The sequence below is a fragment of the Diospyros lotus genome, chromosome 9 (assembly GCF_014633365.1).
Source record: "Diospyros lotus cultivar Yz01 chromosome 9, ASM1463336v1, whole genome shotgun sequence".
Classification (NCBI taxonomy): Eukaryota; Viridiplantae; Streptophyta; class Magnoliopsida; order Ericales; family Ebenaceae; genus Diospyros; species Diospyros lotus.
The window spans coordinates 4,301,281-4,324,210 of record NC_068346.1 but is presented as its reverse complement, the minus strand read 5'-3'; the positions used below and the strand labels follow the sequence as shown (position 1 = coordinate 4,324,210).

The following is a 22,930-nucleotide window of genomic DNA, read 5'->3' as shown; positions in this document are numbered from 1 at the left end:
CGGAAATGTGCGTTCACTGGTCGAGCTGACGTTATGTCCTGTTCAACCGAGAGCATATTACCGGCACTGTATGATTTCGTTTTGTGTGTGCGTAGAACATTTACAAAGATACGAATTTACAAACCCAGTCTCGTGGAAAATTGGTATTTTGGGAACTCCCGCAATTCGGAGTTTCGTTCTGAAAGCAAAACTAGAAAAGTAGAACATGCACATTTTCTGGCGAATTCTCGTTGAATTATTTCTTACTGTTTTAAGATAATTTTGGTTGCAAAGAAAAGGTCCGGTGCTTGAGATTTGTTGTTGGCCTAGTACTACCTGATTTTGATCACTTAAAAGAGTAATTTAAGTAGTTTGTTTTAGTTGGATGATGGGTCTTCCAGTTTCCACAGCTTGAACCCAAAATGTACGAGATTATAACTACCAATTGCCAGTTATTTTCGATGCTCGTGCAACTTCTCATTTTGTTCTCTGGGAAATCTCAAAACAGAAGCTAGATTACAATTATTATTCAGTCCTTTTTTGTTTCTTTTTCATTATTGGGGCTGTATTTGTTGAAGATGCTTGGAGATGAGATTGGAAAAGGAGCGTATGGTCGAGTATACAAGGGTTTGGATTTGGAAAATGGAGACTTCGTGGCAATTAAACAGGTGTCTCTGGAAAACATTGCTCAAGAGGATCTCAACATCATAATGGTACGAGTTTAATTGCTCTCCTTCCAAGCAGATTGTTTTTTCTTCAAATCAGCAGGATTTTATAAAAAGAAGGAAAGCTCAAATTTGTTTCCTTAATACAATGTCTGATTTTCAGGGATACATTACACGGTTGTATATCTCTGTATTTTTTTTAGTGCAGTTGAAAATTTATGATTACTAAATCTACCACATGAATACATTTTTCAATAAATGGATCTCAAAGTTTTAGGTTAGAGAGTCTTGACATTTCACATAATGCTGAATGAACTAAAAATGCATCTGATTTTATAAGAGGCTTGACTCTTTATCTAATGCTGAATAAGCTAATGAATGAAAGGCATTTTTTAGTTACTTTTTTTTTTTTTATACAATTGCTCTTTTTATTCGCATTATATGTAGCTCTTTTTTTTTTGTTATTATTTTTTTTTTAACATTTAGCTTTATGAACCGGTCTCTTATTACAAGCATGACTCAATGACATCACTTTTAGATACTAGCAACTTCTCCCCCTCTGTCTTTCTTCTTTACATCGTAGCTAATATTTGATTCAAGAAATGGGATGAATAGTTTGTCACGTATAAAAATGACTTATCAACTAATCTGAATAAACTATATGTGTATATATAGATTTTTTTCTTTGAGACACATGGACCTCTTATATTGTAAGGGATTATAAGTTTATTGGGGGAATCTCTAACCACTCAACACAGGCTTATAGTCCTTGATGTTCAATCAAAAAATGGTTGTAGAAGAATGGCACAAAGTGAAATCCAAGAATTTAATGGTAGGATTTAAAAGGTGAAAACAAGTTATTTTGAATGATAAAGTGTGTGGGAAAAGAGATTGGATTGTAAAGGTGAGGGTAACTAAATGCAGACTTGGGTGGCTATTGCTATTTTGAAATACAATAAAAATGGTTATAGGAGAGTCGAAGGGAGAAGCTCCAAACCATAAAGAGTCAAAACTATGACAACTCGTTACAAGATGTACATGCATCCCATAATGAGGAAAATCTGAAGAGGTATATTTTGGCAAACAAGCAAATAAGGCAGTTGGTGAAAGCAAAGTAAAAAACTTAAGAAAGCCTAAGCCTCAACTCGACACAAATGATGGGTAAAAATATATATACACGCATATTTATATATGAAAGTTAGCTAAAGCAAGAAAAATAAAAATGAGGGATTTGAGTCAAGTAAAATGCATAAAAGACAAAATAGAAGGTGCTAGCAAATCAGGGGCAATCAAGGAGAGATGAAATGGGCATTTCTTGAAGTTATTCAATGAGGTGAGAAATAAGTATTGTGCTAGACAGCTTTGTAACTCTGAAGAAGATCGGAATTACATGTTCTATAGAGGTTTTTGTCCAAATGAAATAAAGCAAGTTATGAAACAAATGATGAATAGTAAAGCACTTGAACTAGATAATATCTTGATAGCAGCATGGAAATGCATGGGAGAAGAGGGCTTTTTTGGTTCTTGAATTATTTAATGTGATTCTTAAATAAAAAACGGTACTGGAGGAGTGGAGAGAGAGCTTATTTATAAGAATAAAGGAGATGCTCAAATTTGTAAAAATTGTAAATGAATCAAGCTAATGAGCCACACTATGTAACTTTGGAAGAGGCTAATCAAGCAAAGGTTAGGGAAAGAAACTAAGGTTTGCAAAAAACAATTTGGTTTTATGCCTAGTAGGTCAACAACAATGGAAGCCATCTACTAATTAAGACCTGATGTAATAAACAAAAAGATTTTTTTATATAATGTTTATAAACTTGGAAAAGCCTTATGAAAGAGTTGTCATGTGGAAGGTGATAGAGAAGAAAGGAACCCAAATTACTTATACGTGGTTATTAAGAACATTTATCATCAAATATAAATGTGCTATAGAAGTTAAGATGTGGGGTATGCAATTAATATTGTTTCAACATGTGAGAAGAAGATTGATAGACACGCTTGTGAAGCAAGTGGATGAAATGGAGGAAGTTTGTAGTTACAGGGAGTGGAAGACCAAAGAAACCTGATGGGAAACCTTAAACACGATACATGATATAACGGGCTTATGTAGCCATGGGTAGACTAGTATTTATCTACCTACCCACCTAGTTGTGATTTTTGCTGTACAGTTTCAAAACTGTATTTCACTTGATGACTATACCCTATATATAGCTTTTTGACTGGCCATAGAGAAAATTTCTAGTGAGTTCAAGGGTATTTTGGTTCTGAAGTTTTAGATGTATTATTCAATATGAAATGTTTTTTTATGCCTAGAACACAAATTTTGTGAAAGTTGATATTGCAATAATAATAACAATCAACTTTATAGTATCTTTTTTGAGAAAAGTTTACTTGGACATGAGAAACTTGTATCTCTGTATAAATGTAGGTGTTGGTTTAAGTTGGTGGGATATTGAATTTTCATAGCTAATCAACGACTTTATAGTTATTTTGCTGCATGTCAAATTATTGGCTTTTTGGAGCAAATGTTAGTTAAACAGTGGAAATCAGCCTTATGTCACAGGGCCAGCATATTCCCCCATGCAACACCCTCCGCCCTAGTCCCCAAGTGGATGGGGGGGGGGGGGGCAGCCTTACCCCTTAGACCACAAGCTATAACAATACAAATAAAGCATCTCGAAGGCAATGTACCTGCACCCCTAGTGATATATCAGTAAACTTGTAGGAATAATGGAGACCACCCATGGTACTGTTAGTAACGGACAGTCCATGACAATCTTACAACCCCCTTGTTGTGTAGCAAACCCCTGCCTACTCCACCTCTCTGACTGCTTTGTGTGTCAGTGCTTCTAGTCCGTCTCGCCTTCTAAATATGCAATTGCTGAAGATGCACACCTCCTTGCTTGTCATCACCTTAGCCCAAAAAACACCATGCATGCACCCTGTGCTGCCATTGGGTCCTGCTTTGATACCACATTGTCATGGGCTATCATGTCATGATCTATGACACCTAGCACTTAATGATAGATGGATAGTTAAACCTCTATCAAGCACTTTTTTTCTAGATCACATTTGAGGACAATTTAACTTTTCCTTGATGTAGTGAATGTTCACGTATTTGTATATTTGTTACACCTCGTGGCAAGGGAGGCGTTCTTAGGGGATCAATTGGCCTTATGCATTTTCAATTTCTTATGAAGTAGTAAAGCAATCCTTTTTTTTTTTGCTCCAAATATATATAATTTGGTGATGCATGCTTTCTGGTTTCTTCTTACTGAATTTGTCTAACAAGTTTTTTTTTCTTGTTAAATTATCCATGGTTCGTGCAATGTTTATTGTCTCAGCAAGAGATTGATTTGTTGAAGGTAATTTTTATCTTTATGCAGCTTTTAAATTATTAGCGTTCTTCATTTCATGTTTTATATTGTGTGCTTTGGCTGGGAAGAATGTGCATGTCTCTGGTGCATGCATATGTGCTGCATGTCTGCTTTGGGTTTACTGGCCACAATTTTTGTTGCTGTGAGATGCTGCTCAACTTCTAATAAAATCGGGTGAAAGAATGAGAGAATATTCTATTCTCCAGCCATTGTTGGAAGGATACTACAAGATCCAAAAATATAAATGATCAAATTATAGAGAACTCACCTGCCATATCCAATCCCTCCCTGTAGTTCGTACACAGCCACCAACACTCAAATAAAACATTCAGGATTTCTGATTTCCAATTCTCATCTTAGGATCCTGCCTTCTCAATTTTTCTTTCCTCATCAACAATCTTGCGATCTCTTGGGATAGCCTTAGGAACTCCTCACCAATTATAATTATCCAATAGGACCATTTTTGTGGAAACTATCATCTTTATAATGAATCCTCTTCTTATGTTGGAAATGTGATAATGTAGTGGCCCATAGGTCTTGCCTGGCCCCTTCTGTCTCCATAGCATTTATTTAAAGCTTCCTCCCATCTTAAATAATTAAAGTGCCTTCTACATGGAACTGAATATAAATGTTGCCTCACCAGCACTTGGGAGGGGCTTGAGTTTGAAGGGGGATGATGTGTGTTCAATGGCTAAATAAATTAAAACCACATTATACGTTTTAGAGATGTGTTAAAAATCAACTTTTAGAATAGAAATAGTTAAAAAATGAACTGTGAAATAGATATCATGTAGATTAGATTTATTGGTGCTCCTCACTTAGAAATTTACTAATTACATGAACTTAAATTTCAAAACTTTTTATACAAGATGTTTCTAGAAGATATGTTACTACCTTTTTGATCTCTTATTTTCTATATACACACAAATATATAATTTATCATTTGATGCATCCTCTTCATGTTGTGTCTTTGTGTGCCTGTCTTGTCTCTGTTTGTCCCTGCATCTTGAGTTATGCTTGAACAAGCCTCAATACTCACATACCTCACTTTGGTATGCATTTAGGTTCCTAGCTCATTTGCTTGACAACTTGATTTGTCTCATAATCCATTAACAATAGTCATATGTATAAGATAAAACAACTCAAAAGCTTTATTTAGAGAATTTGGATTAGAGCCAATTGATTGAGGCCTTGCCACATCCAACTTGAAGTAGCCTAAAGATCATTTTTGACATAAAAAAAACTTGGCCCAAATTACTATACACCATTCTATTGAGGACCAATAAGCCACCAAGGTCAAACTTTTTCTACAATGAACTTGAAATAAATAAAACTAATTATAATTATATTTATTTGTTTCACTTGTTGTACTTGGATCTTACCAAGCCTGCTCAGGTGTCAATTTACATGTGTTAAGCATGCCACTAGCATTCCTCCTCCTAAGCTAAGGTTGAATTCTCTATAAGATTAATTGGTGCATTGGTTATAGTTTTCTCGTCCTTGGACAAAGCATAATCAAAATTATTTCATTTCAAAGCATAACCTATACCTACGTGTTCCATACTTGCTCTTTGCTCCCAGTTAGTGGAGATTTAGTTCTTTTAAATTTTTTAATTTAGAATGAAGCAGCTGACTTTTGCCATTAAGTGTAGGCAACACATGTTTTCTTTTGTTGCTTATATGCATTAATGGTGCAATAACCCGCAATGCATACGCATCACCATTGCATAGTAGGCAAAATTGAAACCTAAGTGCTCTTTTTAGTAATTAGTAATCTTTTTGGCATAATTACTTCTAACATAGCTTGCTCTCCTTGAATGCTATGGTTAGAGATTAAGAAATTTGTGCATGGTTAATCAAAAGTAACAGAGTCCTATGCCTGAATTTTTCCAAAGGCTTGCTAACTTTGTGGAACAAGGTTTATGCATTGATGGGGATGATTACATATTTTTCAATATAAGCAACTCAATTGCCACCTGTATGTTGGTTTCCATGTTTTAATTAGAAAAAGAGAAGACTATATGGAACTTTTACGAAATAAAGCCCCCCCCCCCCCCCCCCCGCGCGGCTAAAAAAAAAAAAAAAACTGGTTTTAGCCCTTTTAAATCCCTATTCAAATACATGGAAATTTACTTTTAATTGCATATGACTTTTAGAAGATTTTCCAATTAGGTTATTAGATAAATGGTAATGAATGCTATTTTAGTGAATGAAATACTTTAGGAACCTTAAAGTTCAACTATTTGAAAAAGAAAATGCTATGTGCCTTTTGTCTTAATCATTATGCCCCACATTTAAAAAATTTATATGGGGTGGGAGCAAACAATGTAATATAAAAGATAAAGTTAACCCTCTATCTACTAACTTAAGTGTTTAAATAAGATTGTGGTTAACAATTCAATATGTTATTAGAGCAAGCAAAATTTTGAGTTTAAACCTCATCACCAACCCAATATTTCATTAGTTTCCTGTGTTTGGACCAATTATGCATTGAAACCTGGCCACACATGAGGAAGTGTTGAGAGTAAAAATAATAATATTAAAGATAAAGTTAACCCTCTATCTACTAGTGTAATACCCCGAGAGCCCAGAGAAGTTAGAATATATCGAGGATAGTGTAAGAAAGGAAACAACACCAGCTGGATACCTTTTGGGCTGAATGTTGGCAAAGAACTCCCAAGTTAAGCGTGCTTGACCTGGGGCAATCCAATGATGGGTGACCCCCCTGGGAAGTTCGTGTAGGCCCATCAGGGTAAGTTGTTCCGGTTCTTCCTATCGCTCGAGCGGGATGTTACAAATGGTATCAGAGCCGACCCTTGGCGAAGGCGGTCCAATGAGGGCGGGGAGTGGCGCCGGGGCTTGAGGGCCTGTACAAGGAGCGGCTTCTGGCAGGCTTCTAGGATGGCAGCCCCCAAAGGGAGAAGGTCTGGGACCAGTTGTAAGGTCGCATGACGAGGACGTCATGTGCTCAAGGGGGGGAGAATGTAATACCCCGAGAGCCCAGAGAAGTTAGAATATATCGAGGATAGTGTAAGAAAGGAAACAACACCAGCTGGATACCTTTTGGGCTGAATGTTGGCAAAGAACTCCCAAGTTAAGCGTGCTTGACCTGGGGCAATCCAATGATGGGTGACCCCCCTGGGAAGTTCGTGTAGGCCCATCAGGGTAAGTTGTTCCGATCCTTCCTATCGCTCGATGCGGGATGTTACAACTAGCTTAAGGTTTTAGATTAGATGGTGGTTAATAATTCAACAGTAGCAACTGCCATAGGGACAACCAGATGATGTGACATAACTTGTCATTTTCTTTTGCTGGGAGGAGGGGCACTTGTCATTATTTATTTGTTTTTTCCTCCATAATGTCAGGGTTGAGGGAGGTGGGAGGCAAGTGTTCTCCGGCCTCCTTGCTCCATCCATGAACACTCTCTTGGCCTAACATAAAGACTTGCCCACTATATTCAGCACTAGTTGCCTATGTCTTCTAGCCTTGGTTAGTGTCTTACAGCTTGTTATGGTTATGGATCCATATGAAACAGGATCCTGATTATTCTATTCATATAGCCAGGCTATCTGTTCCAACCTCTCCATCCTTTATTAAGCATCTTGATTGCCTAGATTTTGGATTTTGATTGATGCCATCAATCTGATCGCTTCATGTGCTTTGCCTCCACCCTAATAGCATTTATGTTTCTCTCACACATGCATTCAACATTCTTTATTAATATATTGACAACATCAATATTGTTTTCCTATACTTCTTGTTGTTCCAGTCTTTTTCTACATGGACCCCCTTTTGGTGCTCTTTGAGACATTATTTACATAAAAAATATCAATATTGCTCTTGGAATCTCAGTATATTTATTAAAGTCATATCGCATACCAAATTATGTACCCCATCCTTGCACACCTACTTATCTACCCCCCTAAAACTAGGAAAAAGGTTCAGTTTTAGTTGCATGACAACATGAATTCCCATCATGATATTCATGAATTTTGGTGAACTTTGTTTTGTGACAGAATTTAAATCACAAGAACATTGTGAAATATCTTGGATCCTTAAAGACAAAAACTCATCTTCACATAATTCTTGAGTAAGTATGCTTGTGTTATCCATTTTGATGAATTCGTTGACATTTTGGGCTTTTTGTGTGCTAAAAATTCTGCAATCATGTTTTGGGTTTCAACTAAACAGATATGTGGAGAATGGATCACTTGCAAATATTATTAAGCCAAATAAATTTGGACCATTTCCAGAATCATTGGTGGCTGTTTATATAGCTCAGGTATGCTTCTTGACTCTTAACGCAGTGCATTTCTACCTTTTTAGTTTTAATTTAATGGTTGTATGCTTGTTATAGGTACTGGAAGGCTTGGTTTATCTACATGAACAGGGTGTAATTCATCGGGATATCAAGGGCGCAAATATATTGACAACCAAAGAGGTACCATTACATAGTTTTCTTTGAAGCATTTGGTTGGTTATTTATATATTTATGCACTTTTAGTACCATGGCGATCAGTTATACTGTTCAACTTATGAGCTTTCTTATTCCTCTCAAGCCCAGTCAAGGTAGAATTTAATCCCATGGCGTGCATGCCAAGAGTCTTAACTGCTTGCTTAGCTGACAATTGCAATTTATCCTATCTGACATTCTTCTCTGTTAAAACTTGTATTACCTTTTAAATTACCTCTATTTTGCATCTCATTTAATTGCAAAATTGTTGTACAAGAGGTTTAGCTGTTCACATCTATACTTGATTACATCTACATAATTCTTCTCTGTTAGTCCAAGTTTAGGTTGCCAATTAACTGGAGCTTGTTGTGGGCTTTTGTTCATTGTGGGGATTATTGGAGAAATATCAAATTATTTTGTGGAGGTGGGAGGAACTCCTGGCTAATTTGGATGACTATGATTTATGAATGAGAATTTGAGTTTACTACAAATGAGGATAAGCATTATCTTATGTCTAGAGGGCATCCCCAATGCACTAGACTCCGTGCTTTGCTAGGGTTGGGGATGGTCGTTTTTGTATGCAACCTTTCCCTTGTTGCTGTTTGTTTTTTTTTTTTTTCCTCTGTAAAACAAAGAGGTATTTATTGTTTATGTGTGGGGTTTGGAAAGGGGTATTTACCATTTGAAGTGATATCTATCATAACACAGTTTCAAATTTGGAGTTAGAAAATATGATTTGAGTTTGCTTGGTTCTTTCTTTATTTCTTCATATTATTACTTCTAATTCAGGATAAAAAATTGTGAAGCATGAGATGGGGTTGCTAATAGAATAGTCATAGGCGTAGGATGTGGACCCCACCGGACACCGTCTAAGCAATTATTATTTCTCTCTTGGTAAATTTTTCCCTTTGGTTGGGAATAAAAATAATAGTATAAAAAAATAATGTTAACCTTATATCTAATAGGTTAAGCTTTTAGATCAGATGGTAGTTAACAATTCAACACCTTTTAACCCTTATTTGATGAGAATCTATATTAAATTAGTATCTAGCTCTGGTTAACTACTTGTGTTCCAGCTGCATGTCATCTTCTTGTTCTCCAATCTTGTTTTCTGTTTATTTAACTGGTAGGTAGAGCAAGTTTGACTTGCATGAAGTTGTTTTAGATGGTCAAGAAGTTTTGCTAGTCCTATATCCTGCATCAGGTCCCCATCTCTTGCATTTGCTTATATTAATTTCGGAAAATTGCTTCTTTTTTGTCTATTACTTTTTTGGGACCAAGTATAACAGTCATATTCATTGTGCCACTTACTGCCCTTTTGCTTACTTCATCTTGTTTTCTCACTGTTTTTTCTTTTTTGGATCATATTGGACAATCAAGTTTTTCATATTATCTTTTTCAGTTTTTATAGAGTACTTGCTTGGTGCAATTCATGCTTTCAGGGTCTCGTGAAACTTGCCGATTTTGGGGTTGCAACAAAACTAACTGAGGCTGATGTCAATACACATTCAGTTGTTGGCACACCCTATTGGATGGCTCCGGAGGTATTTCATGAATCACCTCGTCATTACTGGCTGGCGTTTGAATTTTATATTATTGGTGTTGCAAGTGTTTTTATTCTATCTTCTACATTTGTCTATATACTTTTTCCATTAGAATTCAAAAACTGAATTATCTGAAAGCATATATTTACTTAGGAGAGCTTTTGTTAAGAATCCATAAATTTATTTTTATTTTGTTTCTGTTTTGGTATCTGGGGGAATGGACTTGTAAGGCACCATTTATGTTAGCTTTTTGTAAGCAACTGTCCCTGACTAGACTCTTGACCATGGAGTCCTGGACATACTCATGGGACAAAAATAGAATAGACAATTGATGTTTTATATGCAATCAGATGGTGAGTTTGCAAATAATCTCCTTGTTCATTTTTTTTCTATGACTTTCTGTTTGAACTAAATTTTCAAACAGCTATCAGAACTTTCACATGTCAGTGTTTGTTTACCTTTTCTGGAAAACGAACTCAAGAGACCGTGGTGAATTACACTAGGAGTATCATTTTGCAAACCATGGTATCTATTTAAGCAAATAAAAGGATAGAGTTGTATGTGTATGTGCATTTGTTTGTGTATTTGATAAGCAAAGATCACTCAAATAATAAAATGAGGTGCAATCGTGAAATGTATCTGTAGAAATAGAAGTATTTTTGGATATAGAATATTCTTTGTATATTTTAGAAGCTATGTATATTCTGTGTATATTTTTTTTTCCTTTTGTATTATTCTCTTCCTCTATAAAGAGAAAAGAGAATCAACATATTATGTATCTTAAGAAATAGAGAAATACCTAGTTTATATGGTATTAGAGCAGGAATTAGGGATTAAATCACAGCAGTCCACTGTGAAACCCTAACTTCTCCTATTCCTTTGCTATACCCAAGATCTGCCACCGCCCTTACACCGGTCGCTAGTCATCGCTCAATCCTCACGCCGTCGCCGCCCTTACACCGGCCGCCGCCTCTGCGATCCGACATCCTTGTCGCTGCCGCCACCACGGTCGTTGTCATTCTCCAGTGGGATTCCCATCTCTAGAACGGTCGTGGCCTCCTAGCCCCTCGCGAAGATCGACCTCCATTCGTCGGACCTATCGCTGCTTTTGTTGCCTTGGCATCGCGAATTAGAAGCAGCCCTTGTCCGTGCATCAGATCCGCTCCCATCCACCGTTCAGCGCCATCCCTGGTCGCTGTTCGTGATTCGCCCCTGTTCGCGCATCAGAGCCGCTCCCATCCTTTGAAGCGCCTAGATCCAAGCACCTAGATAAGTTCTTGTTTAGATTGGGCACCTAGATCCAAGCGCCTAGATCCGTGGGTCACTACTGGGTCTAAATCCGTGGGTCACTACTTGTGTGTCCAGATTTGATTGTTCAGCCACCAGATCTGGTTGTCTAGATCTGATTGTTTTGCTGCCACCACGCAGTGTAATACCCTGATTTGATTGTTTAGCTGCCATGACCGATTCTGCATCTTCAGTCACTCCGATCCAACAATCCCAGTCCTCTCAAGACCAATTTCGAGTTCCCCGAAGCTCCTCCGACTCACATCCGGTATAGATTACGACCATTCGTCTCAATTGTACCAATTTCCTACGTTGGTCGCAATCTGTTCGTATGTATATTCGAGGTCGGAGAAAGATTGACTATTTAACTGGCGCCACATCAGCCCCAAACAGTAAAGACCCATTGTATGACATGTGGGATGCTGAGAATTCAAGCTTGTTAACTCCATGGAGGAAGAGATAAGTTCAAATTATATGTGTTTCTCTACAGCAAAGGAACTATGGGATGAAGTCATTGCCATGTATTCCGATTTGGGGAATCAATCCCAAATCTACGATCTCAACTTGAAGCTTGGTGAGATTCGACAAGGTAGTGATACTATCACCATATACTTTAATTCTTTAAAGCGTATATGGCAGGACTTGGATCTCTTCAACACATGTGAGGGGAAGAACACAGACAATTGCAAACATTATCAGAAAATGATTGATGTTAATCGGGTATTTAAGTTTCTCGCCAGACTGAATGTTGAGTATGATGAAGTTCGTGGGAGGATCGTCGGTCACTCGTCTCTAGTGAAGCTTTTTCTGAAGTTCGGCGTGAAGAAAGCCGAAGAATGGTTATGTTGGGTAAGAAGAAGAGTGGTGAAAGTGGGTTATCTGAAAATATGGCGCTTGTGACTGCCGATGCTAATGCTAGTGGATGGCATATTGTGGGTCAACGAAAGGCGAAAGAAAAGCCTTGTGTTTGGTGTGATCATTGCAATAAACCACGCCATATTCGGGAAACTTGTTGGGTGCTTCATGGCAAACCAGCCAATTGGAAGCCTAGATCGAAGCGATCCCAACCTACTGCCCATGAAGCTTATGCAAGACCATTCAACAGAGAGCAGCTTGATTAACTTCTGCGAATGCTAAAGCCTAATCTGTCTCCTGGTACATCCAATTGTTCATTGGCCTATTCAGGTAGAAATTCCTTTGCCTTGTCTAGTTCATCCCAATCAGTTCCATGGATCATTGATTCGGGAGCATCTGATAATATGACTTGTTTATCACATCTATTCAACTCATATATTTCTTGTGCTGGTAATGAAAAAATAAGAATAGCCGATGGTAGTTTTTCACCTATTGCAGATAAAGGTCTCATTAAACTCTCTGATAGTATTGATCTTCAATCAGTACTCCATGTTCCTAAACTTGCCTGCAATCTTCTATCTGTTAATAAACTTTCTAAAGACTTTAACTGCCGTGTTATCTTTTTTGACTCCTATTACATTTTTCAGGCCTAGAACTCGGGGAAGACGATTCACAGTGCTAGAGAAATAAACGGACTGTACTATTTGAATGGGGATGTCTTGTGTAATAAAAAATCTCACGGGCTGAGTGGTACTAGTTCTACTTCTGTTTCTAATCAAATAATGCAATGGCATCTTAGGTTAGGCCATCCCAGTTTTCCTTACTTGAAATATTTATTTCCTACGTTGTTTAAAGGAGTGGATCCTTCTATGTTTCAATGCGAGAGTTGTCATTTATCCAAAGATCATCGTGTTAAATTTCATCCAAAACCCTATTGTCCTTCAAAACCATTCTGTTGGATACACAGTGATGTTTGGGGCCCTTCTAAGGTCCCTACTTTGTTTGGCAAAAAATGGTTTGTTACTTTTATTGATGATCATACTCGAGTTTGTTGGATTTACTTACTTGCAAAAAAATTAGACGTGTTTAAACTTTCAAGGAATTTTTCCATATGATTGAAGCTCAATTTAACACAAAAATCTGTATTCTTCGATCTGATAATGACACTGAATATTTTAACGAATCTTTGGGGTTTTTTTTTTTAAAAGAAAAATGAATTTTACATTAAGCCACTTGTCGAGAAACTCCCCAACAAAATGGTATTGCTGAATGAAAAAATTGACACCTCCTAGAGGTTGCCAGGGCCATCATGTTTTCTATGAATGTCCCCAAGTATCTCTGGGGTGATGTAATTTTAACTGCTTCCTATCTCATCAATCGTATGCCCACTTGTTTTCTACAATTTCAAACTCCCTTACACTCTTTAAAACAACTTTTTCCTCTATGCCGTATATATTCTGAGTTACCCTTAAAAGTTTTTGGATGCACTTGCTTTGTTTATGTTCCTCAAATATTTCGTTCCAAATTGGATCCCACAGCTGAAAAATGTGTCTTTCTGGGCTATGCACCAAATAAGAAAGGGTACAAATGCTTTAATCATGTCATCAAAAAAACTTATATTAGTATGGATGTGTCTTTCCTCGAAACTGAACTCTACTTTACCACAAATCATCTTTAGGGGGAGCATATTGAGAAAAAAGATAATATTTTGAATTCTAATGTTGAGAAGGATAATTCCTTAAAACTCTATGACCCTCGTCCTACCATGATTGGTACTCCCATCCACTCTGATATACAACTCAAGGATATAAATGTTCCAAATGCTGTGGAATAGGTTGTGTCTGGTTCACAGGTGCCTAGCATGATGGGATTGGTACTAGGGGGAGAATTACCACAAATGGATCAAAATATTTCAAAATCGGAGCTTCAATTTTATACAAGAAGGCAAACCCTGAAGAATACTCCGAATATTCCTCTAACAATTGAACAATCGACGTCTTCGAATGATGGGTCTTCTGACAGTACTTCTTCTTCTCATGGTAACTCTAGACTCACTCCCTCAGATTATTCTTCATTTGACGTATTCGATCTTGATATCCCTATTGCTACTAGGAAAGGAGTGAGATCTTAACCAAACACTCGATTGCCAAATACCTGTAATACCAAAAATTGTCTAATTATCATAAGGCTTTTCTTTCAAATATTTCTAACCTGCATGTCCCAAGAACAATTCAGGATGCCCTTGGTGACCTAGATTGGAAGTTAGCAGTTCAGGAAGAAATGAGTGCTTTTAGAAAGAATGGAATTTGGGAGATTGTGAACAAACAGAAGGCAAAACAACGGTAGACTATAAGTGGGTATTTACTATAAAATGTAAGACAGATGGGAGCATAGAAAGATACAAAGTAAGGTTGGTTGCTAAGGGATTCACCTAAACATACGGCATCGACTATCAAGAAAAATTTGCTCCAGTAACTAAAATAAACTCCATTCGAGTTCTCCTCTCCCTTGCAGTAAATTTCGATTGGCCACTTCACCAATTTGATGTAAAGAATGCCTTTCTAAATGGTGATTTAGAAGAAGAAGTGTTTATGGATCTCCCTCCAAGATTTGAGAATGTCATGACCCTAAGGTTTAGCTAGGGTCTAGGAAGGAATTGGGAAGAATTTGGGAGAGAAACGGATAAGAATTGGGGGGAGATATATAGCAGAAATTAAGAGAAAGGGAAGGAAATAAGGAAGAACTAGAGAGAGAAAGTAAGGAGGGAAATATGAATTCACTAAATCATTCCAACATACATTTCTCTACATGCTATGGCCTATTTATAGGCTGTTCAACTAATAGAATATTGTAGAACATCACCCATGTGCACTTTAACAGAATGAATAGCATCTCCTAACCAACAATTGTAACTAATGGCAGCATTGTCCCTCTAATTCCTCTTGGGTCATGACAATTTCCCCTCCTTGAAAGGTTTCTTGTCCCCAAGAAACTTATTACCATTGAATCGTTGTTATTCATCTGATGCCCATCTTCACCAACTGGTTTCTTCTTCGCCTTTTCTTGTTCTTCTCTCGTATTACTCTTTTCTTTTGCTTTCTCTTTCCTTCTTTCTTAACAGAACTACGACTAGCGACAAGCCTAAGTCCAGCCATCCACCTCTTCCTTATTGCCATTGAAAATGGTTCCAATGGAGCTGTCAATCCTGTAACCATCTCATTTCCAGGCATAAGAAGAAATTTAAACTTCTCTTTAAGCAAATCAACCTTTTTTGCAGCTGCTATCTTGTTTTGTGTGCCCGTGCCAAAGACATACGTATGAGATGTTCCAAACAAGGTGGCCGGTGCAATCCTTTCCTCCTTCTCCTCAAGTACTTGGTAAAGAAACTTTTCAAACTCCTTCCTCCTCTGCTGCTTCTGGAGATCAATAAGATCAGCAGGGCTGTCCTCCTTCCTTGCAGCTATCATTCTCGTTCTTAGTACCTCATCAGCCTCATACTCCTCCTTAGTTGTATGAACACCACCTTCCTCTTCCATGGCTACCATATCAGCTCCCTGCACTTCTTGATGAGCAGCCTTAGGAACTCTTATGACAACATTAGTTTTGGGCCTTTCTCCAAACCAGGTACACAAGGCATTTACAAACTGTGGCCAACTCCATTCTACCCTTCCCCAACTCCAATTTTGGAACCAAACGGATGGAATTCCACTCAAATTAGTTGCAACCATTTTTACCTTCTCCTTTTCAGCTACTCAGTGTTGGTAGAACACCTGTTCACATTGTCGGATCCACCATTTTGGCCTATCCCTATCAAACATCGGAATAGCCAATGGAGCAAAAGTGGGCAAATCGGCACTTGGAATTGAGATCGATAAAGTCCAATTAGCAGTCTGAAATTTATGTGAACACATAATCAAAAAATCGTCCAGTTGCCTACGAAGGTCCTTAACTTCCTTTGTTGCAGCAATTAGTCCTTCGGCCATCTCCTCAGTTCAATTCCTTGAAATTACACTCTATAACAGCTTCTTGATCAGCCTCTAAGGATCCCTTCGGAAACTCCTCCTTGAATTAAAATTCAGCAATCCTTAATTCCCAAAATCTAATTCAGCCATGTAATGGTTGCTTCCAGTTCAACAACCTCAATTCTTGCTGCTGAACAGGATCCAACTCAGATTCTCCAAAATTCGACAATGATTGCACTGACTCTAATTGCTCAATTTCACTTCTCATCGCTTCCCAATCTAAGTTGAGAATCACAACTGAAATCAAAGTGATTCAAGGATCACCCCCGTCTCACCCACTCACCGAAGTGGCAGCCACAGGAGCGCACCCAGATCTGAATCCTAGCGCCTTTAATTTGAGTCCTCTCCTTGGATCGCCTGAGTAGCTTGGCCTTGCTTGCTGCCAAAACTCACCACCCCAGCCAGCAACCTAGGGTTGGTTGCTCTTGAAGAATCACTTCGGATTGCCCAGATAGCAGTCGCCTAAGAATCTGCTTCCCAATTCGCAATTGGCTGCTCTAGATCCACCTTATTTGTTGATCGATTCTGATGCAACCAATAAAATCTGCTAGAATCTAGTCAGAAATAACCTGGAACTCGCCTTCCTCAGCTTCCAGAGAACCAAGCAGATCCACTTCACTAGGATCACTTCTGATAAGCAATTTGCTGATGTTCCACAATCACACAAGAGATTGTTTCCTGCCGTTGCCTTCCTCAAAATCCAAATTCAGCAGTACTAAGTTCACCTCAATCAACTGCACATGACCGCATATGTTCGTAGTCACCGTCAGAATCGCCTTTCGAGTTTCAAACACAATTTACCAGAATTCACAGTCGAAATCAACTCCTAACTCTGCCTTTAAGATCCGTTTCCGATCCAAAACCCGTTACGCCACTCTGATAACAATGTTTCTGCTGCGCACATACTTCCGGAACTTGATTGCATCGGTTCGGCCTCTAGATTCATGTCACGAAATCCATTGCACATGCAACGATTAGATCTAGAATCACATAATTGGAATCACCGATCTATTTCACCTTTAAAATCGCAACAACCACATACTGATCGACTCTGCTTCCATTCGCCTCAAGCCTGCATACTTGCTTACCCAATCACCGACCAAGCTCTGTAACCACCGAAATTCCTTGTCTCTTCCTTGTCTCAAATTGCAGAACTCCGCTTCCAGATTACAACTAAGATCAAGGTCGGTTGCGTTAGATTCCTCTCTGAGGAACATCGCCTCCCATTTCAAGTCAGATCAGATTACGGAACCAGCTCCGCCTACGCAATTCAAATCTGAGACGAAATTTACAACCACAAGACTACCTTACCTCTCGATTGAATCAAGTCAGAGATCACCTGGCCACAATTCGCCCTGCCACCTTGAGCAAGACTTACTGCAATTCGTGGCCGAACGTCCTCTTCTTGCTTAGCCTTCCAAGATCAACCAATAGTTGCTTGCTCACCTGGTTACAATCGGCCCTTGGTTCCTTCGGAATCGGATCGAAAATGTTGTCCGATTTGATCCGTTGAAACTCTTCGAGAGTTCGACTGTATCGCTAAAAATTCACGGCTAAGGATTGATCGGCCTTCTTCGCCTTCAGTTCCGAGCCAACACTCACCTCCTCGTGCGTCGGAATCAAATTCCGAGATTCAATCGGAAGTCGGAATTGCCTAGCCAAGTTGCCTTCAAATCCCGAACTAGAATTACATCCAATAGTCGATCGGAATTCACCAGCGGATCTTGGTTTTGATCAATCCTTGTTTCCTTCCTACTTAGATATGAAATGCGGACAAAATCGCTGCTCGAACTCACCTGAACTACTGGTTTTCGTAATTGCCTCGTCTTCGCGTCTAGATTGATTGAAATCACAACCGAGGAATGATGGCTCTGATACCAAATGTCATGACCCTAAGGTTTAGCTAAGGTCTAGGAAGGAATTGAGAAGAATTTGGGAGAGAAATGGATAAGAATTAGGGGGAGATACATAGCAGAAATTAAGAGAAAGGGAAGGAAATAAGGAAGAACTAGAGAGAGAAAGTAAGGAGGGAAATATGAATTCACTAAATCATTCCAACATACATTTCTCTACATGCTATGGCCTATTTATAGGCTGTTCAACTAATAGAATATTGTAGAACAACACCCATGTGCACTTTAACAGAATGAATAACATATTCTAACCAACAATTGTAACTAATGGCAGCATTGCCCCTCTAATTCCTCTTGGGTCATGACAGAGAAGAGCCTTGGTACAAACAAGGTATGTCGTTTAAAAAAATCCTTGTATGGTCTAAAATAGTCTCCAAGAGTATGGTTTGAAAGATTTGGAAAGGCGGTGAAAAGCTATGGCTACATTCAGAGTCAAGCAGATCACACACTATTCTTCAAACACACTAGTACGGTAAGAAAGCAATTTTAATTGTCTATGTGGATGATATAATAATGACTGGTGATGACAAAGGAGAGATTGAAGAGCTTAAGAGGAGATTAGCTCATGAGTTCGAGATCAAGGACTTGGGTCCTCTAAAGTATTTTCTTGGGATGGAGTTTGCAAGATCTAAGGAGGGGATCTTTGTCAACCAACGTAAGTATATTCTGGACTTACTCAGTGAAACAGGAATGCTTGGGTGTAAGGTTGCTGAAACTCCCATTGAATCCAACTTAAAACTTCAACCTATTGAGGCCAAGAATGTGGTAGAAAAGGAGAAATATCAAAGGCTTGTGGGTAGACTTATCTATCTATTCCATACTCGACCAGACATAGCCTTTGCTGTAAGTGTTGTAAGTCAATTTATGCACTGTCACGACCCCAAGGAACCCCAAGGATATATTAGTAATATATGTCATGTATTTTCCTTATTAGTTGCATTAACTGCATTTTATGTTGTTGTTATTAGCATCTTCAATTGAAAGCCTATAAATAGGCTTTAGTAGTTAGAGAAATGAGCTTAATGCATGATTTGAATCTCAATTCCCTCTCTCAATACTCTCCCACGACTTTTCTCTCTCTCTCCCTCAATTCTGTTATGTTCTTCCTTTCCTTCCCTTTCTGCTCTTCCTTCCTCTTAATTCTGATCCAATTTCCTTCCTAGACCCTAGCTAAACCCTAGGGTCATGACATTTGGTATCAGAGCTATCGTTCCTCGGCGATTTTCTTTGTGAGAAATTCCGACGATTATCGGCGGTGAATTCTGGCCATTTTGGTTTAACTTTTGAAGCAGAAGTAAACCAGGTTATCCTTGGCTGTGATCCGGAAGTTTAGCCATTGACCAAGGTGATTCCGTGCAGCAAATTCTGAAGGTTGATTTTCAGAATTTGAAGGCTGTCGCAATCGGAAGCAAAGTTTGGGAATAAGCAACGATTTCCGACGATGCAAGCTTGAAGTGGACGGTGATTGGGTGGCGAATCCACTGCGAATCTTGATTGGTGGTGGTTGTGAGTAGATAGCGACCAGTTGCAAGCCGGAGTTGAACTCAGATTTGGAAGGCGAAGCCGAGCAAAGCAATTTCCACTCAGAATTGAAGATGACGCGTGTCGGGAGAGTTCCGACAGTGATCAACGAATTCTGATTGGTTTTTGGCAGCCACAGAAACCAATCGATTCCTTAGAAAGACTACCGCAAAGCAGGATCGTTACAATTTTGCTACAATAGATCCGATAGTCCTCGGCAGATCAATGAGGGTCGGAATTGCAGGTAACACAAGGTGAACGGCTCTCGGAACCAGTCTAGGTCACTGTATGTGACCAAGGTGGGAGTAAGGAAGGTTGTCGATTGCGGATTAGTTGCTAGGAGCAAAACAAGGCTAGGCAATTCAAGCAATCCAGAAGCTGAAGACGAAGCTGGTGGTAGCCTCATGGATGGGAACTCGGTTGTATGGATAGCTGCGATTCGATTGTAATTCCGGCAGCTCTTTGCGGTGAGACTCGGAATTGTTGAAGGTGCAATCAATCAGCTGCATCTTGGTGGCTACTTGGGAGTAAGCGAATCAGGATAGGGCTGATCGAGGCAGATTTGTGAGGTTCCAATGACGGAATTCTGGTGAAGTTGGAAGCTGTGAGTAGGCAAAATTGAAGGCCAAACACAAATTCGATCCTCAATTGTTGAAGTAAGATTGAGGCGAGAAGGAAGCTTAGGTCAAAAGTGAATATTGAGTAATCACTGCACCTCGGAGTGTGATTCAATTCGGAGAAATTATCAGCTGACTTGATCGAATTAATCGAGCAACTCCTTGGCCGCTGATTCTTGTTTGAGTTAATCAAGCAAATCTAGATCCATATCTCAATGCATTTCGTTTGAGGTGGAATTAGGTTGGCCAAACTTGAAGCTGCTAAGGTTGCGGATTTGGAAGCGATCGATTATCAGTAGGTCTTGGCAATTTATCGAAGCAATTTCAGTGACTGAGTTTTCAGTGAATGAATTCCGGTGAACTTGAAGGCCAAACAACCTGATCAGATTTCGGAAATTGATTTGGAGGCCATTCAGCAGCAACTAAAAAGATGATTCAGATCTAGGCTATTGCTAGGGCAATGTCTGAAGCGGATTAAGGTTGCTGAATTGGAAGCAGCAATTACATTGGCTTGGGTTGCTGATTTTTAGTATCGGAATCAATTTTCGAAGAGATCCTTAGAAGGTGAACAAGAGGTTGTTACAGCAGTGAATTTTCAAGGAATTGGATGGAGGAGATGTTGATGGACTATGTGCTACAACAAGGGAAGGGGAGGTCAGGTGGACTGACTTTGCTAAAGATCTATGTGACCAATTTGGGGAGAAGAACATGATTGATGTGATTGAGGAGTTCAACAAGCTTAAGCAGGAAGGATCAGTGATTGAATATCAAGAGAGGTTTGAAGAATTAAGGGCATTGATGTGGAGCTTTCAGCTAGCCTTGTCAGAACATTACTTTGTATCAAGATTCATTAATGGTCTTGACGATGCGTTAAGTCTTAGTGTGAAAATGTTTTGCCCTACTACGGTGGAACAAGCTGCGAAGAAAGCGAGGCTGCAAGAATTGGCACTAGAAGCCATTTGTAGAAAGCATGGACTGCCATCGGAAAGTTATCGTAAGAGCAGCTTGCATGTTTGTAAAGGACCATATGTAGCTAAAGGAGATTTAACGGAAAAATCCGGGCTGGAACTACTTAACGACAGTTCTAAGGAAGCTGATACTGAAGTTGTTGAAGGAAAAAATGCAATCGATGAAGATTTAGACCAAAGGAAAAAGCAGGAGGCTGAGGACTTGCACAATATTGCAGCTGCTGAGAACATCCATGTGGTTTAAAAGATGAGGGAAAAGGAGGCTGCTGCCACACGGTTTAGAAGTTCGGATATTGGAGAAGGGATAGTTGACATGGAGGTCCAGGAAATCTCTATTGAAGATAAGGAAGGAGAAGAGGTTGTGAAGAAGGGAGAGGATATGACTACGCCAACCTTGGAGTTTGAAGATTACAATGAAAATTTTGTTGAGGGGAACAAAACTCTTGCTGTTTTATTTATTCCTCTTTCAGTTGGAGAGCTGGGAGAGCTGCAACGCCGAATCAGATTTTGGCCTGCAACAAAGTTTTAATTCCTTTCTATGATTGGAAGTGATATGGGTGCAGCTATAACGGATCAATTGGAACCATTCTCAATGGAAATTAGAATGAGGGGGATGGCTGGACTTGCTGTTGCAGCAAGTCATAGTACTGATGTTTTGGAAGAAAAAGACACAAAAAGGCAAAAGAAAAGGAAGATATGAGATAAGCACAAGAAAATGCGGAAGAAGAAACCAGATTGCTAAGGTTGGAATCGGCTGAGGAATGGGGTCAACAACTATCAATTCTTGAGGACAAGAATTGTTTGAAGGGGTGGGGATTGTCACGACCCCAAGGAACCCCAAGGATATATTAGTAATACATGTCATGTATTTTCCTTATTAGTTGCATTAGTTGCATTTTATGTTGTTGTTATTAGCATCTTCAATTGTAAGCCTATAAATAGGCTTTAGTAGTTAGAGAAATGAGCTTAATGAATGATTTGAATCTCAATTCCCTCTCTCAATACTCTCCCACGGCTTTTCTCTCTCTCTCTCCCTCAATTCTGTTCTATTCTTCCTTTCCCTCCCTTTCTGCTCTTCCTTCCTCTTAATTCTTATCCAATTTCCTTCCTAGACCCTAACTAAACCCTAGGGTCATGACATGCACTCACCTGGTTCACAACATTTTGAAGTTACCTACAGAATTCTGCGGTACTTAAAGAGAACCCCTGGGATGGGTTTACTTTTTAAAAAACGTGGACATCTTCATATAGAGGCTTATACAGATGTAGACTGGGCAGACAGTGTAACTGATAGAAGATCTACATCAAGGTATTGCACCTTTGTGGGAGTCAATCTTGTTACTTGGAGGAGTAAGAAACAAAATGTGGTGGCTAGAAGCAATGCTGAAGCTGAATTTCGTGCAATTGCCCATGATATTTGTGAGGTCATGTGGATAAAAAAGCTTCTATCAGACTTGATTGTCTCCACTTCTCCACCAGCTAAAGTTTACTGTGATAATAAAGCTGCAATCTCTATTGCTCATAATTCAGTTCTCCATGACAGGACAAACCATGTAGAGGTAGATAAACACTTTATCAAGGAAAATATTGATAATGGAGTAATTTGTATACCCTACATTCTAATAGTTGACCAAGTGGCCGATATTCTTACAAAGGGATTACACAAATCTCAGTTTGAGAAACTTGTGAGCAAGCTTGCCATAGAAGATATCTTCAAGCCAGCTTG

The 22,930-nt window shown here is 38.9% G+C and overlaps 2 protein-coding genes across 8 annotated transcripts in view; one reads left to right on the top strand and one right to left on the bottom strand.

Moving 5' to 3' along the window:
* LOC127809152 (MAP3K epsilon protein kinase 1-like) overlaps positions 1-22,930 on the top strand; it is a 100,606-nt gene that overhangs the window by 403 nt on the left and 77,273 nt on the right. The window contains exons 2-7 of one of the 7 annotated variants that reach the window (XM_052347870.1): positions 558-692; positions 3,992-4,012; positions 8,041-8,114; positions 8,216-8,306; positions 8,382-8,465; positions 9,920-10,021. The exons of 1 other annotated variant lie outside the window; for it this stretch is intronic. In XM_052347870.1, the coding sequence (XP_052203830.1) occupies positions 558-692; positions 3,992-4,012; positions 8,041-8,114; positions 8,216-8,306; positions 8,382-8,465; positions 9,920-10,021 (507 nt within the window). The remainder of the gene's footprint in view (positions 1-557; positions 693-3,991; positions 4,013-8,040; positions 8,115-8,215; positions 8,307-8,381; positions 8,466-9,919; positions 10,022-22,930) is intronic. 5 more of the 7 variants (XM_052347866.1, XM_052347869.1, XM_052347868.1 and 2 more) reach the window with 5 other exon arrangements.
* Positions 1-22,930, bottom strand: part of LOC127809154 (uracil-DNA glycosylase, mitochondrial) — a 36,349-nt gene that overhangs the window by 8,308 nt on the left and 5,111 nt on the right. The gene's annotated exons all lie outside the window — the stretch shown is intronic.